The sequence below is a fragment of the Vanderwaltozyma polyspora genome, genomic scaffold (assembly GCF_000150035.1).
Source record: "Vanderwaltozyma polyspora DSM 70294 KpolScaffold534 genomic scaffold, whole genome shotgun sequence".
Lineage (NCBI taxonomy): Eukaryota > Fungi > Ascomycota > Saccharomycetes > Saccharomycetales > Saccharomycetaceae > Vanderwaltozyma > Vanderwaltozyma polyspora.
This window is the reverse complement of record NW_001834670.1, coordinates 43,998-58,247: the sequence shown is the minus strand read 5'-3', so window position 1 is coordinate 58,247 and position 14,250 is coordinate 43,998. Positions and strand designations below refer to the sequence as shown.

Genomic DNA, 14,250 nt, shown 5'->3' with positions numbered 1-14,250 from the left:
ATTTTATTCGACCTCTCCTCCCGTAACGCCCCATTTGGGGTGACATTTCAAAGAAATGCTTAGCATTAATTAATTATAGTTCAGTACCCCCTCCCACTCTATGCCAGATTATTCTATTTTGTATGGCTTTCTGTACTACCTAGTACTCCTCCAAGGTACATCAAGATTTGAATAAAAATAAAAATAGAAATCGAAACAGAAATATAGAAACCCCCTTACGCAAACTTCATTAATTACTTAATATTTTTCACAAAGAGGAATTATCAGATATTAAAACTTGAGGAAGCTAAATCTGGATATAGTGAATTATTCGAAGGAACGATCTAAAATGCAAGTAAGAAAGAGAGGGCTATGAATATTTTTCACATAGCAAGTCAAAATATTTTTCAGATCAACAATTTGTTAAAAAAATAAAAAACAATCTTCTTCAACTTTAGAAATTTTGACAGTATTTTATTAACTGAAAGGCTTCTCCTGTTTCCTTATCCGGGAATACACTCAAAAACTTTTTGTATGAGGTATACAGGAGAAGTATTTTGACAAGAAATTATTTAACCCAATATACCAAAATCAATTTTACTGCTTTTACAAATTCCGACTGTCTGGAATTATTGAGGGGGGGGGGGGGGGAGAAATACCCTCTGTAATGAACAAGGTACTCTTAATCATTCGAAGTATCCATAAAGCACTAACATTTTTCAAATAACGAGTTGTACAACACATTTTTGGCTAAGTATAAGAATACCTTTTTCATAAAACTTGGACTGCTACTACGGTGGTTTGTCAAATACAAATAAATTGTTGTATTTCGAAATTATCAACGTACCATTTATTATGCAATAGGCTTTCTTTTTTTTTTTTATTTCAGCCTAATACTGTGAATTATATCTCATTAATTGGTGTGCTGAGAACTTCATAAGTCCAGAAAGTATTTCTACCTTGCATTAACAGAAGCAATACTGTTGGTCCAATACTTTTTCTATTTTTTTTTTTTTTGATGTAATTTTTAACATGCTACTGACAAACATCTGTAGGCCTTCAGAAGAGGCATTTCGATTAATAGCATAAGCAATGAAATTTTTTTTTTTCAACTATTAATTATTACATTAATTATCCATAGAGGGAGAAGTAGACTTACTAAAACTAAGAACTGTTCATTACACCAGTATAAGCTTAAAATAAGTTTAATTACCAGCTTTTAACAGTTATCAGAAGAAAAGTTAGATGGTCCTACGTAAGCATCGTTCCGAAATTGCATTAAGGTTGAGTTTTGTTAATAGTTAAGATAATACGAAAATTTAGTAGGAAGAGGTTATTGCAGGAATTTCCAATCAATTATGGACATTTGGGTATTGTTAAAGTAATAAATTTAGATTTTTCATCTGCACAAATCAGCGTTATCCAATAATTAAATTTATCTGTCATATCCGGAATATTCTTTGACCATATTTAGTTAACGTTACACACTAATTTGGTTAACAGAAATGCCTGCAGATCAAAAGGTATGCCAATAGCAATATTAGCATATTAATTTAAGACAAATATATTATTAATGTAAATTTAATATGAATCAGTTTTTTTTAGAATTTTATTTTATTTCAATTATTTTATTTTTAGATTTAAGCAATCTCAACAATAGTAATATATAAATAGACGAGTATTCATAAACTGAATGATCCAAAACTATTGGACTGGATTTCACACTTCTGTAACTTTCATATAGATCAATCTGTCATCAGTCGCCTCATAAAAATCCACTCCAAAGAAATTATTAATAGCAGTGATGACCTCAAAATTTTATGATCATAAACCATTGGACAGTGATGGCAATGTTTATTCATTTGAAGAACATTTAAAGGGTAAAGTTGTATTGATAGTCAACGTTGCATCGAAGTGTGGTTTCACTCCACAGTATAAAGATTTAGAAAATCTGTACAGAGAATATCACGAAAAGGGATTTGTGATTCTAGCATTCCCATGTAATCAGTTTGGCCATCAAGAACCTGGTACTGATGAAGAAATTGGTAGGTTCTGTGCATTAAATTTTGGTGTTTCATTCCCAATCATGAAGAAGATTGATGTTAATGGTGTCAACACTGATCCAGTCTATGAATATTTAAAAAATGAGAAAGTTGGTAGTCTAGGATTGAAAGGTGTTAAATGGAATTTTGAAAAATTCTTGGTTGACAGAAATGGTACTGTCACTAACCGTTTCTCATCATTAGTTGGTCCAACAAGTATTGAACAAAATATTATAGAATTATTAAAGGAATAATTGTAACTTTTTATTTTCTAATTTACAAATATGCATGATACATTATTAGTTAGTAGATCTAATCAAAGTATTAACAATTGTAGCAATTCACGAATAAATCATTATCTATAAATTCATCTACTTCACATTCAGCATAAAATATTTAATTGTTTATTTCCTCTAGATTAATTTACAAATATCAATGACAAGTTTCACTACTTTTGTATACATTATTAAAATCGCATAAGAAGGTTTCCATTTATATTACATATCAATCAACATACACGGACATAAACCTATATAGATTAAACGAAGTTTAAAGTTATAACATATTCATTAAGTTACGATGCAATTGCTTCAGTTTTGACTGTCATTTTAATTTTGTGATGAAAGGTACATTAAAGATCCTGGCCCTCAGCAAGTGCCTGAATGGGTTATATCCAAGATTTCATCAGGTACAACGATTAATTCATTTTAGAAACTATTTAAACCAGAATTATAAAAATTATATTTTGCTTTTAATTACAAAGGTCATGACATAAAAGTTTATAATCACCCATGATATATATACAAACTATTTTAGAAGTGTAAATATTTATAGATATATCAATAAACTCTATTACTAACAGGAAAATGGTGCTTTCATCTCGAACATATTAAATGAAACATATAGGAATACAAACATGTTAATCATTCATCTTCGATGGCAATCTATTTTAATATCACAATATTATTAAATTTATAAACCCAATCCCTTATAGATTAAAATTAAAGCACTATCACTTTCACCACCACCAGCAAGAGCTTCAATCTTTTCTCTTTCGACAACACTTACCTTATCGTCATTGAATTTGTACCATTTATTTTCGTCTTTTTCATCTCTTATGAAAGATTGGTAGTGTCCTGATTCAGAGTTTGCACCTTGATGGGTGATAACACCAATTAGATCATAGACACATGATGGGTTTTCACCAGGTCTTAAATCAGTTGGGAAATGTTTCTTATATTCTTGTAACCAATGTTCTCTGCGGCTATCTTCTAGAGCTTCTTCCGTTTCTTGCTTTTCTCTTGGTGTCATTGTTGTACCATCGGAATCAGAATCATTAACCTTACGCCTTTTCAATTCTCTTTCATCATCAGATTTTTCCTTTTCGATTTTCCTTAATTCTTCACGAATTTTAATCTTTTCTTGCGCATATTCTGGTGTTAGCATGTCTGCAACATCAAGTTGGAATGGGAATTGGACTTTACGTAAAATTTTAGATTTTTTATTTGTAGACCTTTTCCAGAAAAATCTAACATATTGTACTGTTAAATATTTTGGTAATTTTGTGATTTGCTTATCCACTAGATAAGTAGAATTGACACCAGTATGCTCAGATCTTTTCTCTATTTCTTCATGCAAGGATTCTATTAACCCATTTTTCATAAAGTTGGTGGTACCAGAAATATGACATTTTAACTTCGAATCAATTTCGTTTTCTTTGATTGTAACATCATCTTCATTGTTACTGTCTTTGATTGTTGTTCTGAATTGAACCTCAAAATCATCTGTAAACTTTTCACCGAATACAATGTTTAAAGAACTGAAGAGTTGTGTGAACAATTCTTCAGCATCTTGTTGTTTAAAAATACCATTTGCGTTATCTACTTCAGCAAATTGCGGATAACATTTTCTTAATAAATTCAAGAATACAACTGGCATTACGGATTCATAGCTCTTCTTTTGCAAGTTTTCGAAACAACGTTTCAATTCTGAAATCAATTTATAATGAAGTTCATCACCTGGTTGCACATTAGCCTGTTCCTTATATTTCAAAACCATATCTCTCAAACCATCGACTCTGTATAAAGCTTGTAAAGTAGAGTTCATATAACAAGTGTTACCCATATTTAATAGACCGATTGGCATTTGATTAAATTTTTGTCTTTGATGTTCTGGGGCAAGATCTTCGATAAATTTATTAGATTCCTTTGGTTTACTGATCATATCAGCATCTGGAGTACCAAGCAACATAACAGTAGACCCGGGTTTAATAACAGATGACAAATTAGAAATAGTATTATCAGTTAAACCACCTTTAACCATGTATTTTTGACGTTCCATTGGAACCATTGTCAAACCTTGAACCTCATTCTTCAATTCTTCAACAGTTGAACCATTAGACAAGGTAATTGGGTATAGTTTACCAGCATGTTTAATTGTAACTATAATCAAATTTGTTAGTAATCAATGTAGCTTCAAAATAAAAGGTTTTGCCAAGTACTTCGTTTCGTACCTAAATTTTCAAACCAAATGAAAATTCACCCTTTCCAAACCAAACCAAAAATTACACATACATTCAAATTTATCAGAACTCATTTCAATAGAATATTTGTTCCTGAGTCTAATTACCTTTTGATATATTTAAATCTTTGACCTTATAGAAGGTTTTAATGTGGCAAATATATCTCTGTTTATATAATTGATACTTTAAAATAAAGGGAATCAAACATTTAAATATTTTAAATACGACCCGTGTATAATGATACATATTTAGTACAACCCATTTAATTTATACACGTGATCAATTATTGATCACGTGTATCGGTTTATTCTAAAATATGTAGTAGCAAGAGACTGACATACCAAGTCAAAGATATAAAACAGTAAGATTATACAAATTGATATAGTCAAATAAGGTTTAGATCAAGACTTAGAGGAGTTAAAAGATATCCTCAAACTATTATCTTCTTTTTCTCATACCTCTTGCTATTACTTTTAACAGACGACGCTAAAATCCTTCGTAATTGTCGGTAACTATAGATATTGTTTCGAATTCTGATTACTTTGGCTTTAAACACAGACTTATACCAAGTTTTTTTGAATTATATGATCATTAAGAAGTTTTATTTGTTTACTTCATCTAAAATCTTTCAGTTCATAATACATACTGGCTCTACTAGTGACAAGCATACTCAAACTTAATGTATGGGTGAAAATAAAATATATATTAAATATTTTAAAAGTTACTGATTTATATTAGATATTAATAGTAGTTCATTAAAAATTGTTTTACATAAATTATTGCAATCCATTAAGGATTATTATGCTATACCAAATAGGTGTGTGATTGGTGTGATTGGTGTGATTAATGCAATTATTCGAAAATTTAAATTTTATTTTTTTCATTTCCTGTTTCCTGTATGATCTTTATGACCCACCACCTATTGAACTGAGATGGGATGTCACTATACAAATTTGGGAAGAGAAAACAAAACTACCACGATATAAAAATACTCGTTGGATAAATGCTCATTTTTAAATTAATCTTATTGCCTCTGCCGGTATTGGTCAGACTGTTCTCAAATTTATAGATACAAGACTCAACACCAAACATGGAATTGTCTGACATACCATGGTTTTGATGCAAGATACATTTTCTTTTCATGAATTTCCTGTTTAATGATTTCAATATCAACATTTTTACGATCTGTGTCCAGATCGATATCTTTTAATGCAATATATTCCCACCAATGACCAGTAGTGACTCTATAATAAATTTTATGACCGATGAATAAAACTATTAAGATCAATGCACATAAATAGTTTTGGAAAAACTTTTTAGCTCTGGTACCACTATCGGTCCAACCTCCAATTGGCCATAATGCAATATAAAATTGAGCCACCAAGATCAATGCATTTACGATACCCGAATAAACCGAACCCCAGATACCAACTGCACTGACGAATTCCAACTCATCTAAAGTCCTATTTTGAGCCTTCATAGCCAAACGGAATCTAACGTGACAGATGTTTATACTTAACCAAACGATACAAGTCGCCAAACCAGCAATAGCCATTAACCAGTCGAAGACTTCAGTAACAGAACTTGACTTGACTAAGAAAGCTAATAAACCAAAAAGTGAGTTAATAATAATACCAGTTAAAGGTCTACCTGCACGATCAATATATCCGAACCACCATGGAATTAAATGTTGATGAGCCATTGAACATAGAGTTCTGCTAGAGGCAAAAATGCATGAATTACCTACACTTAAAATACTGACCAAGATGACAGCATTGACAATTGAAGGTAAAACTTTAATATTATGGATTTTGATAGCAATAACAAAAGGCGAATTATCAACGGAGGAACCACCTAACAAGTTTGGGTTAGTGTAAGGTACCAAAAATCCAACTAAGGTTAAAGAAACTAAGAAGAAGAATAAAATTCTCCAAAACACTTGTTTGATAGCACTTGGCAATTCTTTTGGATCCGTTTCACCTGAAGCCAAACAAGTCATTTCAGTACCACCTAAGGAATATGATGCCACCACCAAGACTGATAGAACACCTTTAAACCCATGCGCCAGACTACCAGGATTATGCCAGTATTTGGCCCCAATATACTCATGATCTGGACCACCACCTGCGATTAAAACAATGCATAAGATAATGAACCCGCAAATTGTGATGATTTTTACAGTTGAGAAAATGAACTCAGCTTCACCAAAACCACGAGCACCAAATAAGTTTATCGATACTATGACACAGTAGAAGATAGCTACGAATACAACGGGATCGATCGAATCATTCCAATATTGAACTGTGATAGCAGAGGCGATAATTTCTAAAGGCAAGACGAAAAACCATTGTAACACATAAATAGTAGAAACGACAAAACTAATACTTGGATCCAAGAATCTTGTAGTGTAACTGGCAAATGCTCCCACGACAGGGAATCTCACAGTAATTTCACCTAAACCATGGATGGTACCTACGATTTGAGAACCCGCGACAGCCCATCCGATGATTACAGCTAGTGGACCACCAGTTGCTAAAGCTTGACCAGACCCAATGAATAAACCGGTACCTATCGAGCCACCTATAGCGATCATGATAAGATGTCTTGATTTCAATGATTTTTTCAAATTACCAGTATGGAAAGAACCATCTTCTGGAGGTTTAAAAGAATCAATTATACGTCTATAAATGGGCGGTTTTTTCTCCTTCCTTGAAATGGTGCTGAGTGTATCATGAGGTATGAAATTATCGTCTATATTCTTATTGTCGCTTTCTATAATTGTAATGAATTCATTTTTGCTTGATTTATATTTGATATCACTGCTGACATCTTGAGTGCTTAGTGAAAATTCCTCCATAATATTTTGACATATATGGATGGTATGGGTAGTATATGTTGGTCTATTGGAGGGTTGGAAAGATGAAAATTTAATAGTATTAATACAAGAATGTCTTTATAAATGTATATGAATATGAGTATGTATATCAAATAAATCGAAATCTTGAAAAATTCTTTTGAAAAAAAAAGCGGTTACGAACGGGGATCGATCGTACGTTATATTGCGATTTCTGGGAAGGACACCGTAGTGAGGATTGAAAACGATTGTTTTCGAATTTGGCAAGAGACAATGATGAAATATAGTAAATGGTACGGTTTGTACGTTAATGAGATATTACAGTTCTTGGATCGAGTCAAAGTGTATGTGTATGTGTATATATGTATGTGAGATATCCATCTGTGTATGATACATTTCGATGGATGAATATCTTCATTCGTTCTGTATCAAACTTGTCATCAGTATATACATGAACAAACTAATTCTTCTTGTGATTAATATCTATCACGTGACTATATCACTAATGTACGGTCAGGTGATACTCACCTGACCGTACATCCATTCCTTGTTGTGCCCTTTTTCCAAAGCAACAGCAAAAATCATCAACGGCAACGGCAACAGCAACAAACACCAATACACCGCACAGACAGTTTTCCATTGTTTTAGGGTTTCCTTTTTTCTTTTTTGATACAGGACAAATCATTCGCCACGGCTCTATACGAGACTATCACTATCGATATCACTATATACGTGCAGATGACCTCAAACACAAACAAACAAACCAAAAAAAATAAGGATCCAGAGATTCATACGCAGCACGGTTCCTGTTTCCAATTCTCCTGCGTATGTTTCTTCGGTCGACAAATTAAATTCCCAAAAAAAGTGAGCGTTTCTTTTTTTATCCCTCGTTTGACCAATCTATCGGTATCACGTGCTACGATCCTATCCGATGTCTTCCTTTTACAGCAATAACAACAACAAACAAGAACTGCATCCCATCCCATCTCATCTCATCTCATCCCATCAGCTATCTGATAATATCAACTACCAAATGTCAAATACCAACTATCACATACCAAGTACCAAATATCAAATCTCAAATGTCAAATCTCAAATGTCAAATACCAAATACTAAATGCCAAGCTCGATAGCAACACCAATAGCAATCTACACTTACCAGCAGTAATATCACAATATCACAATATCACAATATCTGCTAAGATCTTTTAGCTCGAAGTCATCACTTGAATTCCATCGATATAAATACATCTAGAAGTATACCAATCACTCTCATCACTACTCTTTTGCAACTGGACACTGATTTATAACGTTTATTGGTATTCCCTCTCTCTCTCTTGCATTGTCCATTACCTAACTTCTAAAATTGTCCCTCATCCCCCAACTCAACAGACTACCAATATTATAAATAGCACTCATCGCTACCATCCTACCATTTACAAACAAATCCTTCTGTTCAAACCATGACTGAGGAAGATTGTTTAATATCGAAATTTAAATCTATCAATCTACTCGATCTGAGTCAGATCGATTTAGATCTGATAGACGACATCGTCATACAGAATTCCATCACTTTGAATAATAATGAATCAATTCATTTAGATAATTTGAAAAATTTAACCATCGAAATAAACACATTGATTTCTAATCTAAATGATTTATCTTATTCCAATAAAAAATATGATTTTGCTATATCTCAATTAGAAATTTTGAAAAATTACCATCATTGTATATATTCAAATATTTTAAAAGATCTCAATAGTGCAAGAGATTACATCATTTTAACTACTGGCAACGGTTCTAACTTATCCTTACTACTAAACGATTCTATTACTTTACTATTGGAATTTTGGAAAATTCTAACTAAAAAAATTAACTATTTGAATCTGATAATCATAAGTTATTTCATCTACTATAAGTTATTGATCATAAATTATGAATTGACTCAATTGAATAATCACATTTTATCGATTTTGAATCTACCCAATTTTGATAACTTCGATAACGTCTATTCTAGTCTACAAAAAATTTTAAACTTATTGAATTCATTTAAAGTATTGACAAATGATCTAATAGAAAATTTAATTACTTATCTATTCGAAACAAATTTCAACAAAATAAATGAAACTTTATCCGAGACATTATCATCATTCATAAATTTAAATGATCTTTACAATTTGTCGAATTTCAACCTATTACTATTAGAAATTCAATCAATTACCGATGTAGATTCAAAATCTTCTTCTTCAACTGAAAATCACAATGGAGATGAATCTGAAATGGATCATTCCTTACAATTGATATCTTCAATGCAATCATCAACACCAACTACAAGTGTTTACGACGACCATCTATTCGATTCGTCACTAAGAAGATTATCTATTTCGGAATTTACTGACGTTTCTTCATTGCCTCCTACTAACTTAGGAAGAACCACATTACAAAGAGAATTACCAAATTTATTAGCTGCATTCAATGTAACTAAAAGATTGGAGAATGAATTGGAAAACGTACTAAATGCAAAGGCAAATGTGGATTCAAATTCAAATTCAAATACAAGTTCAAGTTCAAGTCCACAACCTGAAAATTTAAATCCAAATGCAACTGGAAGAATCCCCATGGGTGCTTTAAGTCCATTGTTCAATCAATCAATGTTTAACCAATATTCAAATATGAATAAAAGACATAATCAAATTTACAATAATTCAATGAAATTGAAGAAAACAACTTTGAATCTCCCAAAAGATGATTAAGAATAATCCTCTTACCACACCTTCAAACTCCATTGCATAATGATATATCGATTCAATCTATTGATTTCAATTGAATATATTATATATTCTTTTTTGCCTTAAACATTAAAAACATTTTCTGTAAGCTGACATAGCTAATAACATTTAAACATTAAAACATTTCACGATTTATCAACATTTTTTTTTTATCTCACTATTAACATTTCATGATTCATATTCTTTAATTCTATATATTATAACTTTAATGATCTATTCTATTATTTATCTTCATCCTACTATATGCCACATATCATCATCTTTATCGTATGTGTCGCCTACTTGCTGTCTTGGGAAGCTTGTTGTGGAACCTGCTGGTAGTTGTAAAGTTTCCGTAACAACTTTTGAAACCTTTCCAAATGTCCAATGGAACAATACTACCCTGCACTCCATCTTATGATTGACAATTACATTGTAAAATAACGAATCGACATCATATTGGTCTAATAGCCAGACTAAATCAATGGCATCCTTGGGAATTAAATTTTTAAATCGACCAATTTGCAAAACATTGATCACTAATTTAGTTATCAGTTTAGCAATCTCTTCATCTGTATTAATGGTTTTCTCTTTAATTTCATCACCTTTGTATAATAATGGGAATGATATTATTTGACTATAAATTTCCAAAAATTGAAACATTTTATGTAATGAAGATATTGTCACAGCTTTTGGTAATTTATGGAAATTTTTTAATGATACAACTGGTAAAAATACTAATGTATATGGTATTTCATATGAATTTCTTTTCCTCAGTATAAACCAATCCACCAAAGACTGGCATTCTAATTCTTGTTCTCTTTTAACAACTTCATTTAATTGAAGATATTTAGTTCTAATCTCTTCAATTTCCTTTTTGTTGGCATTGGAAACTTTAGCAACATCAGTAGTTGTAATTTGTAACCTCAATGATTGCAACCTCTGCTGTTTGTTCTCTATCCTTTTAGTCAACTGGCTTATCCTATATCGAACTCGATTATTTCTCTTCGTTCTCTTTAACACTTCGAGTTTATGTAATCGATCAGCTAATATTATACCTTCAGTATCATTATCAGAACTTTTCCAATTCTTATCTAATGCATGACTAAGTATATCCTCAACTTTACCCTTCAACACCTTATTCTTTTGTTGAACCATGAGCAATTGCATTCTTAAAGGGTGAAGCAAATTAGGAGATGTATTGATACAATGTGCACAATACATAGATTGAACATGGTTCCTGCAAACTGAACATTGTATAGTCATTTCTGCTCCATCTCTTGGAGTCTCTATTGTCAAAAACCCTTTCTTAACCCTACCAATGTCTTCTTTGATCACTTTTTGTAGACTTTAGCTTATATTCTTATAATTTCAAAATTAAGGCTATCTTTAAGTCGATGGGATGGCTTTAAATATAACCATCAATTTACAAAGACCTATAATGAGGTATAAGCTAAATAAAACTATCAATGTGTAATAAGTATTAGAGAATAATGGATCGAATATAATTTGTATCGTAATTTATTGTTTATCCTTCTTAGTAAGAAGTTTCACTATAGTGAGTTGTTGTTATAGGGTATCGTTGTTTTATAAAGTCTTACAAGAATAACTAATAGAATAAAATTATATAAGTTAGACTAGATAAATGCTTGTAATTTATGGGGATATTGAGAATTAAATTTCATTGATGATACAGGAAGGATAAAATTTGATAATACATTTCCATAAATTAGATGTTGACTTGTGCTTCTCTTTGCAATAAGAGAGGACTTAAAAGAAAACAACATTGAATTTAAATTCAGAGCAAAAAATATCAAATTAATTGCCATGGAACATCATGCTATTTCTCTTTTTACGATGCATTGGATTGTGTGAAACTGAGGAAACTCTAGAACCAGGCAATTGTATGTTAGAATTGTTGTGTTGAGATGGATTAGAATTTGAATTTGAAGCTTGATTTTGATTCTGGCCAAATTTATTCGTTCCATTTAATGAAGGTGAAGATGGTGAAGAAAATGGTTCTGTGTTAGTAGAAGGAAGTCTACTACTTGGTTTTCGTAGTGAACCACTTCTTTTAACACCTGGTAAAGTACCAGGAATACCCGAATTTGATGAAGATAATGATTTTGTACCACCATAAAAACTACTTCTCTTTATATGGCTAGGCAATGAAGATCCAGAATTATTAAAACTGTTTGGTGATACAGTTCTCAATTTAACCATTCTTAATGGTTCTTCGTTACCAGAGCTTTGGTTATGGCTATTGTTATTGTTATTATTGAATTGTTGTCTATTTTCAGAAGATGATTGCGACGACATTGAAGTGGATCTTGATTCCAAAATTTCCAAAGTTCTGTCTCTAACTAGTTCCTTGAAATTATTAGGAATCTCTAAATTCATCTGTTGAGCATAATCTATAACTAAAATTTTTGATTCTTTGTATAAATTGACCCAATTTGGTAAATCTAATTCTTGTATTGCACTTTCACATTTAGTGATAATAATATTGTTCAACGATTCATTGATTTCTTTTAATTGGTTAAAACTATTGTTATAATTATCAATTTTTTCTTCTACCAATTTATTGTTTTCATTAGTGCGCTTTAGATAATTTTCTTGTTCTGTGGTTAAATCTTCCAATGATCTCTTTAACTGATTGATTTCCTGTAAATACTTATCTTTATAATATTCATGTGAATCAATCAAAGAATTGTATTGATTCTCGATCATTGACATCTCTTCTTTCAGTTTAGTTTCACTAGCACTAGTTTTATTTAAATCATCATCTAATACTTTCTTTTCAGTGGTAATTTTATCAAATTTCTCCTTTAACTCCTCTAATTCCAGTTCGGTGTCTTTCAATTTTCTTGTCTTCCTATTTAGCATTGTACTCAAATTATCATTTTCATGTCTTAGAGAAGCAATATTTTCCATAAACTTACCTTCACGTTGTTGAGAATTTTCTAATTTCTCTAGTAACCCTTGTGATTGTACAGTTAACTTCAAATTAGTGTTAGTCAACGCATCGATTTGTTCATGCAATGCCTCAATAACTTTAGTACTACTGATGCTACCACTATTGTTATTGTTATTACTGCTATTATTATTATTATTTGAATTAGGACCAGAACCTATTTGAGAAGAACCACTAACGGAACCATTAACAGAACCACCACTCACACTGGACGGCCTCATAATTTTCTGAGGTGAGCCATTCATACTAGCCATAAATACGCCATGACTGGACACAACCTTGTTTGGAGGTAATAATTCACTATCATCCTCATTGCTGATCCTGCTATCTTCTAGACTCATGATGAGAATCAATCTTTAAAACTTACTCGTTTCAAAAAGTAATAAATGTAAAAATGATAGTAAAAGAACAAAAATACAAAAGAAAAAAAAATAAAATGCAATACCAGAAAACAATACCTTTTTTAACGTACCAAGTTGAACCTTCTTGCAATTAATTCTATAACCTTTTTGTTATTATTTATTAAAAAATCCTTCAGTATAGATTTTGATCTGATCTAAAATCTTAGCTATGCAATATCTCCCAATTGTAAGACCTCTGGAAATCTAAAACAAGCTCAATACCAATCCACTAATAGCCACTGAATGATAGCAATATCCTGGCCTCCTATCGATAGTTTTACTCCAACAATAACCCAAAAATCAACACTTGATCTTATACTCATCTCAGTGTATTCTAGATCAATCTTTGCCATTAACATTTTTTTGATCTTTAAAACTTCAAAACAAAATACCTTTAAAATTATCATTTAGCACGTAAACTGCTAAAAGGCGGGTAATAAAGAGTCATGCTTGTTCGTGGTTGATGATGGAAATAACGTGATAATCATGTGTTGTGATATATTGGTAGCGACGTGAAATTGACACTTTTATGGTATAGTTTATAGTATACTGTCTGTACTATATTGTCCTATTGTATTGTTGTATGATCTATATTCATAGTATCTGTCAGTTTCTACAAACTCTCTATATCTCTTCTCATATCAAGTTTAAGATGATTTAGGTTGAGTAATAATTAAATCATGATGTCACATAAAACAATCTTTATTTTAA

General features: G+C 31.2%; 6 protein-coding genes across 6 annotated transcripts; 2 read left to right on the top strand and 4 right to left on the bottom strand.

The window, feature by feature from the left end:
- Nucleotides 1-1,783: 1,783 nt before the first annotated feature.
- Nucleotides 1,784-2,275, top strand: Kpol_534p24 (glutathione peroxidase; the record flags this gene model as incomplete). Its single annotated transcript, XM_001645353.1, has 1 exon — nucleotides 1,784-2,275. One exon carries the CDS (start codon nucleotides 1,784-1,786, stop codon nucleotides 2,273-2,275), a length of 492 nt encoding a protein of 163 aa, XP_001645403.1.
- A 718-nt stretch (nucleotides 2,276-2,993) lies between these two features.
- UBP6 (ubiquitin-specific protease UBP6) lies at nucleotides 2,994-4,616 on the bottom strand (the record flags this gene model as incomplete). The annotated part of the gene is made up of 2 exons (XM_001645352.1): nucleotides 2,994-4,462; nucleotides 4,595-4,616. 2 exons carry the CDS (start codon nucleotides 4,614-4,616, stop codon nucleotides 2,994-2,996), a joined length of 1,491 nt encoding a protein of 496 aa, XP_001645402.1.
- A 1,004-nt stretch (nucleotides 4,617-5,620) lies between these two features.
- Nucleotides 5,621-7,399, bottom strand: TAT2 (aromatic amino acid transmembrane transporter TAT2; the record flags this gene model as incomplete). The annotated part of the gene is made up of 1 exon (XM_001645351.1): nucleotides 5,621-7,399. One exon carries the CDS (start codon nucleotides 7,397-7,399, stop codon nucleotides 5,621-5,623), a length of 1,779 nt encoding a protein of 592 aa, XP_001645401.1.
- A 1,460-nt stretch (nucleotides 7,400-8,859) lies between these two features.
- Nucleotides 8,860-10,149, top strand: MDM36 (Mdm36p; the record flags this gene model as incomplete). The annotated part of the gene is made up of 1 exon (XM_001645350.1): nucleotides 8,860-10,149. The coding sequence occupies one exon, from the start codon at nucleotides 8,860-8,862 to the stop codon at nucleotides 10,147-10,149; it is 1,290 nt and encodes a 429-aa protein (XP_001645400.1).
- Nucleotides 10,150-10,416: 267 nt separating this feature from the next.
- Nucleotides 10,417-11,430, bottom strand: ATG14 (Atg14p; the record flags this gene model as incomplete). Its single annotated transcript, XM_001645349.1, has 1 exon — nucleotides 10,417-11,430. The coding sequence occupies one exon, from the start codon at nucleotides 11,428-11,430 to the stop codon at nucleotides 10,417-10,419; it is 1,014 nt and encodes a 337-aa protein (XP_001645399.1).
- A 552-nt stretch (nucleotides 11,431-11,982) lies between these two features.
- Kpol_534p19 (uncharacterized protein) lies at nucleotides 11,983-13,479 on the bottom strand (the record flags this gene model as incomplete). The annotated part of the gene is made up of 1 exon (XM_001645348.1): nucleotides 11,983-13,479. The coding sequence occupies one exon, from the start codon at nucleotides 13,477-13,479 to the stop codon at nucleotides 11,983-11,985; it is 1,497 nt and encodes a 498-aa protein (XP_001645398.1).
- Between the last annotated feature and the right edge of the window lie 771 nt (nucleotides 13,480-14,250).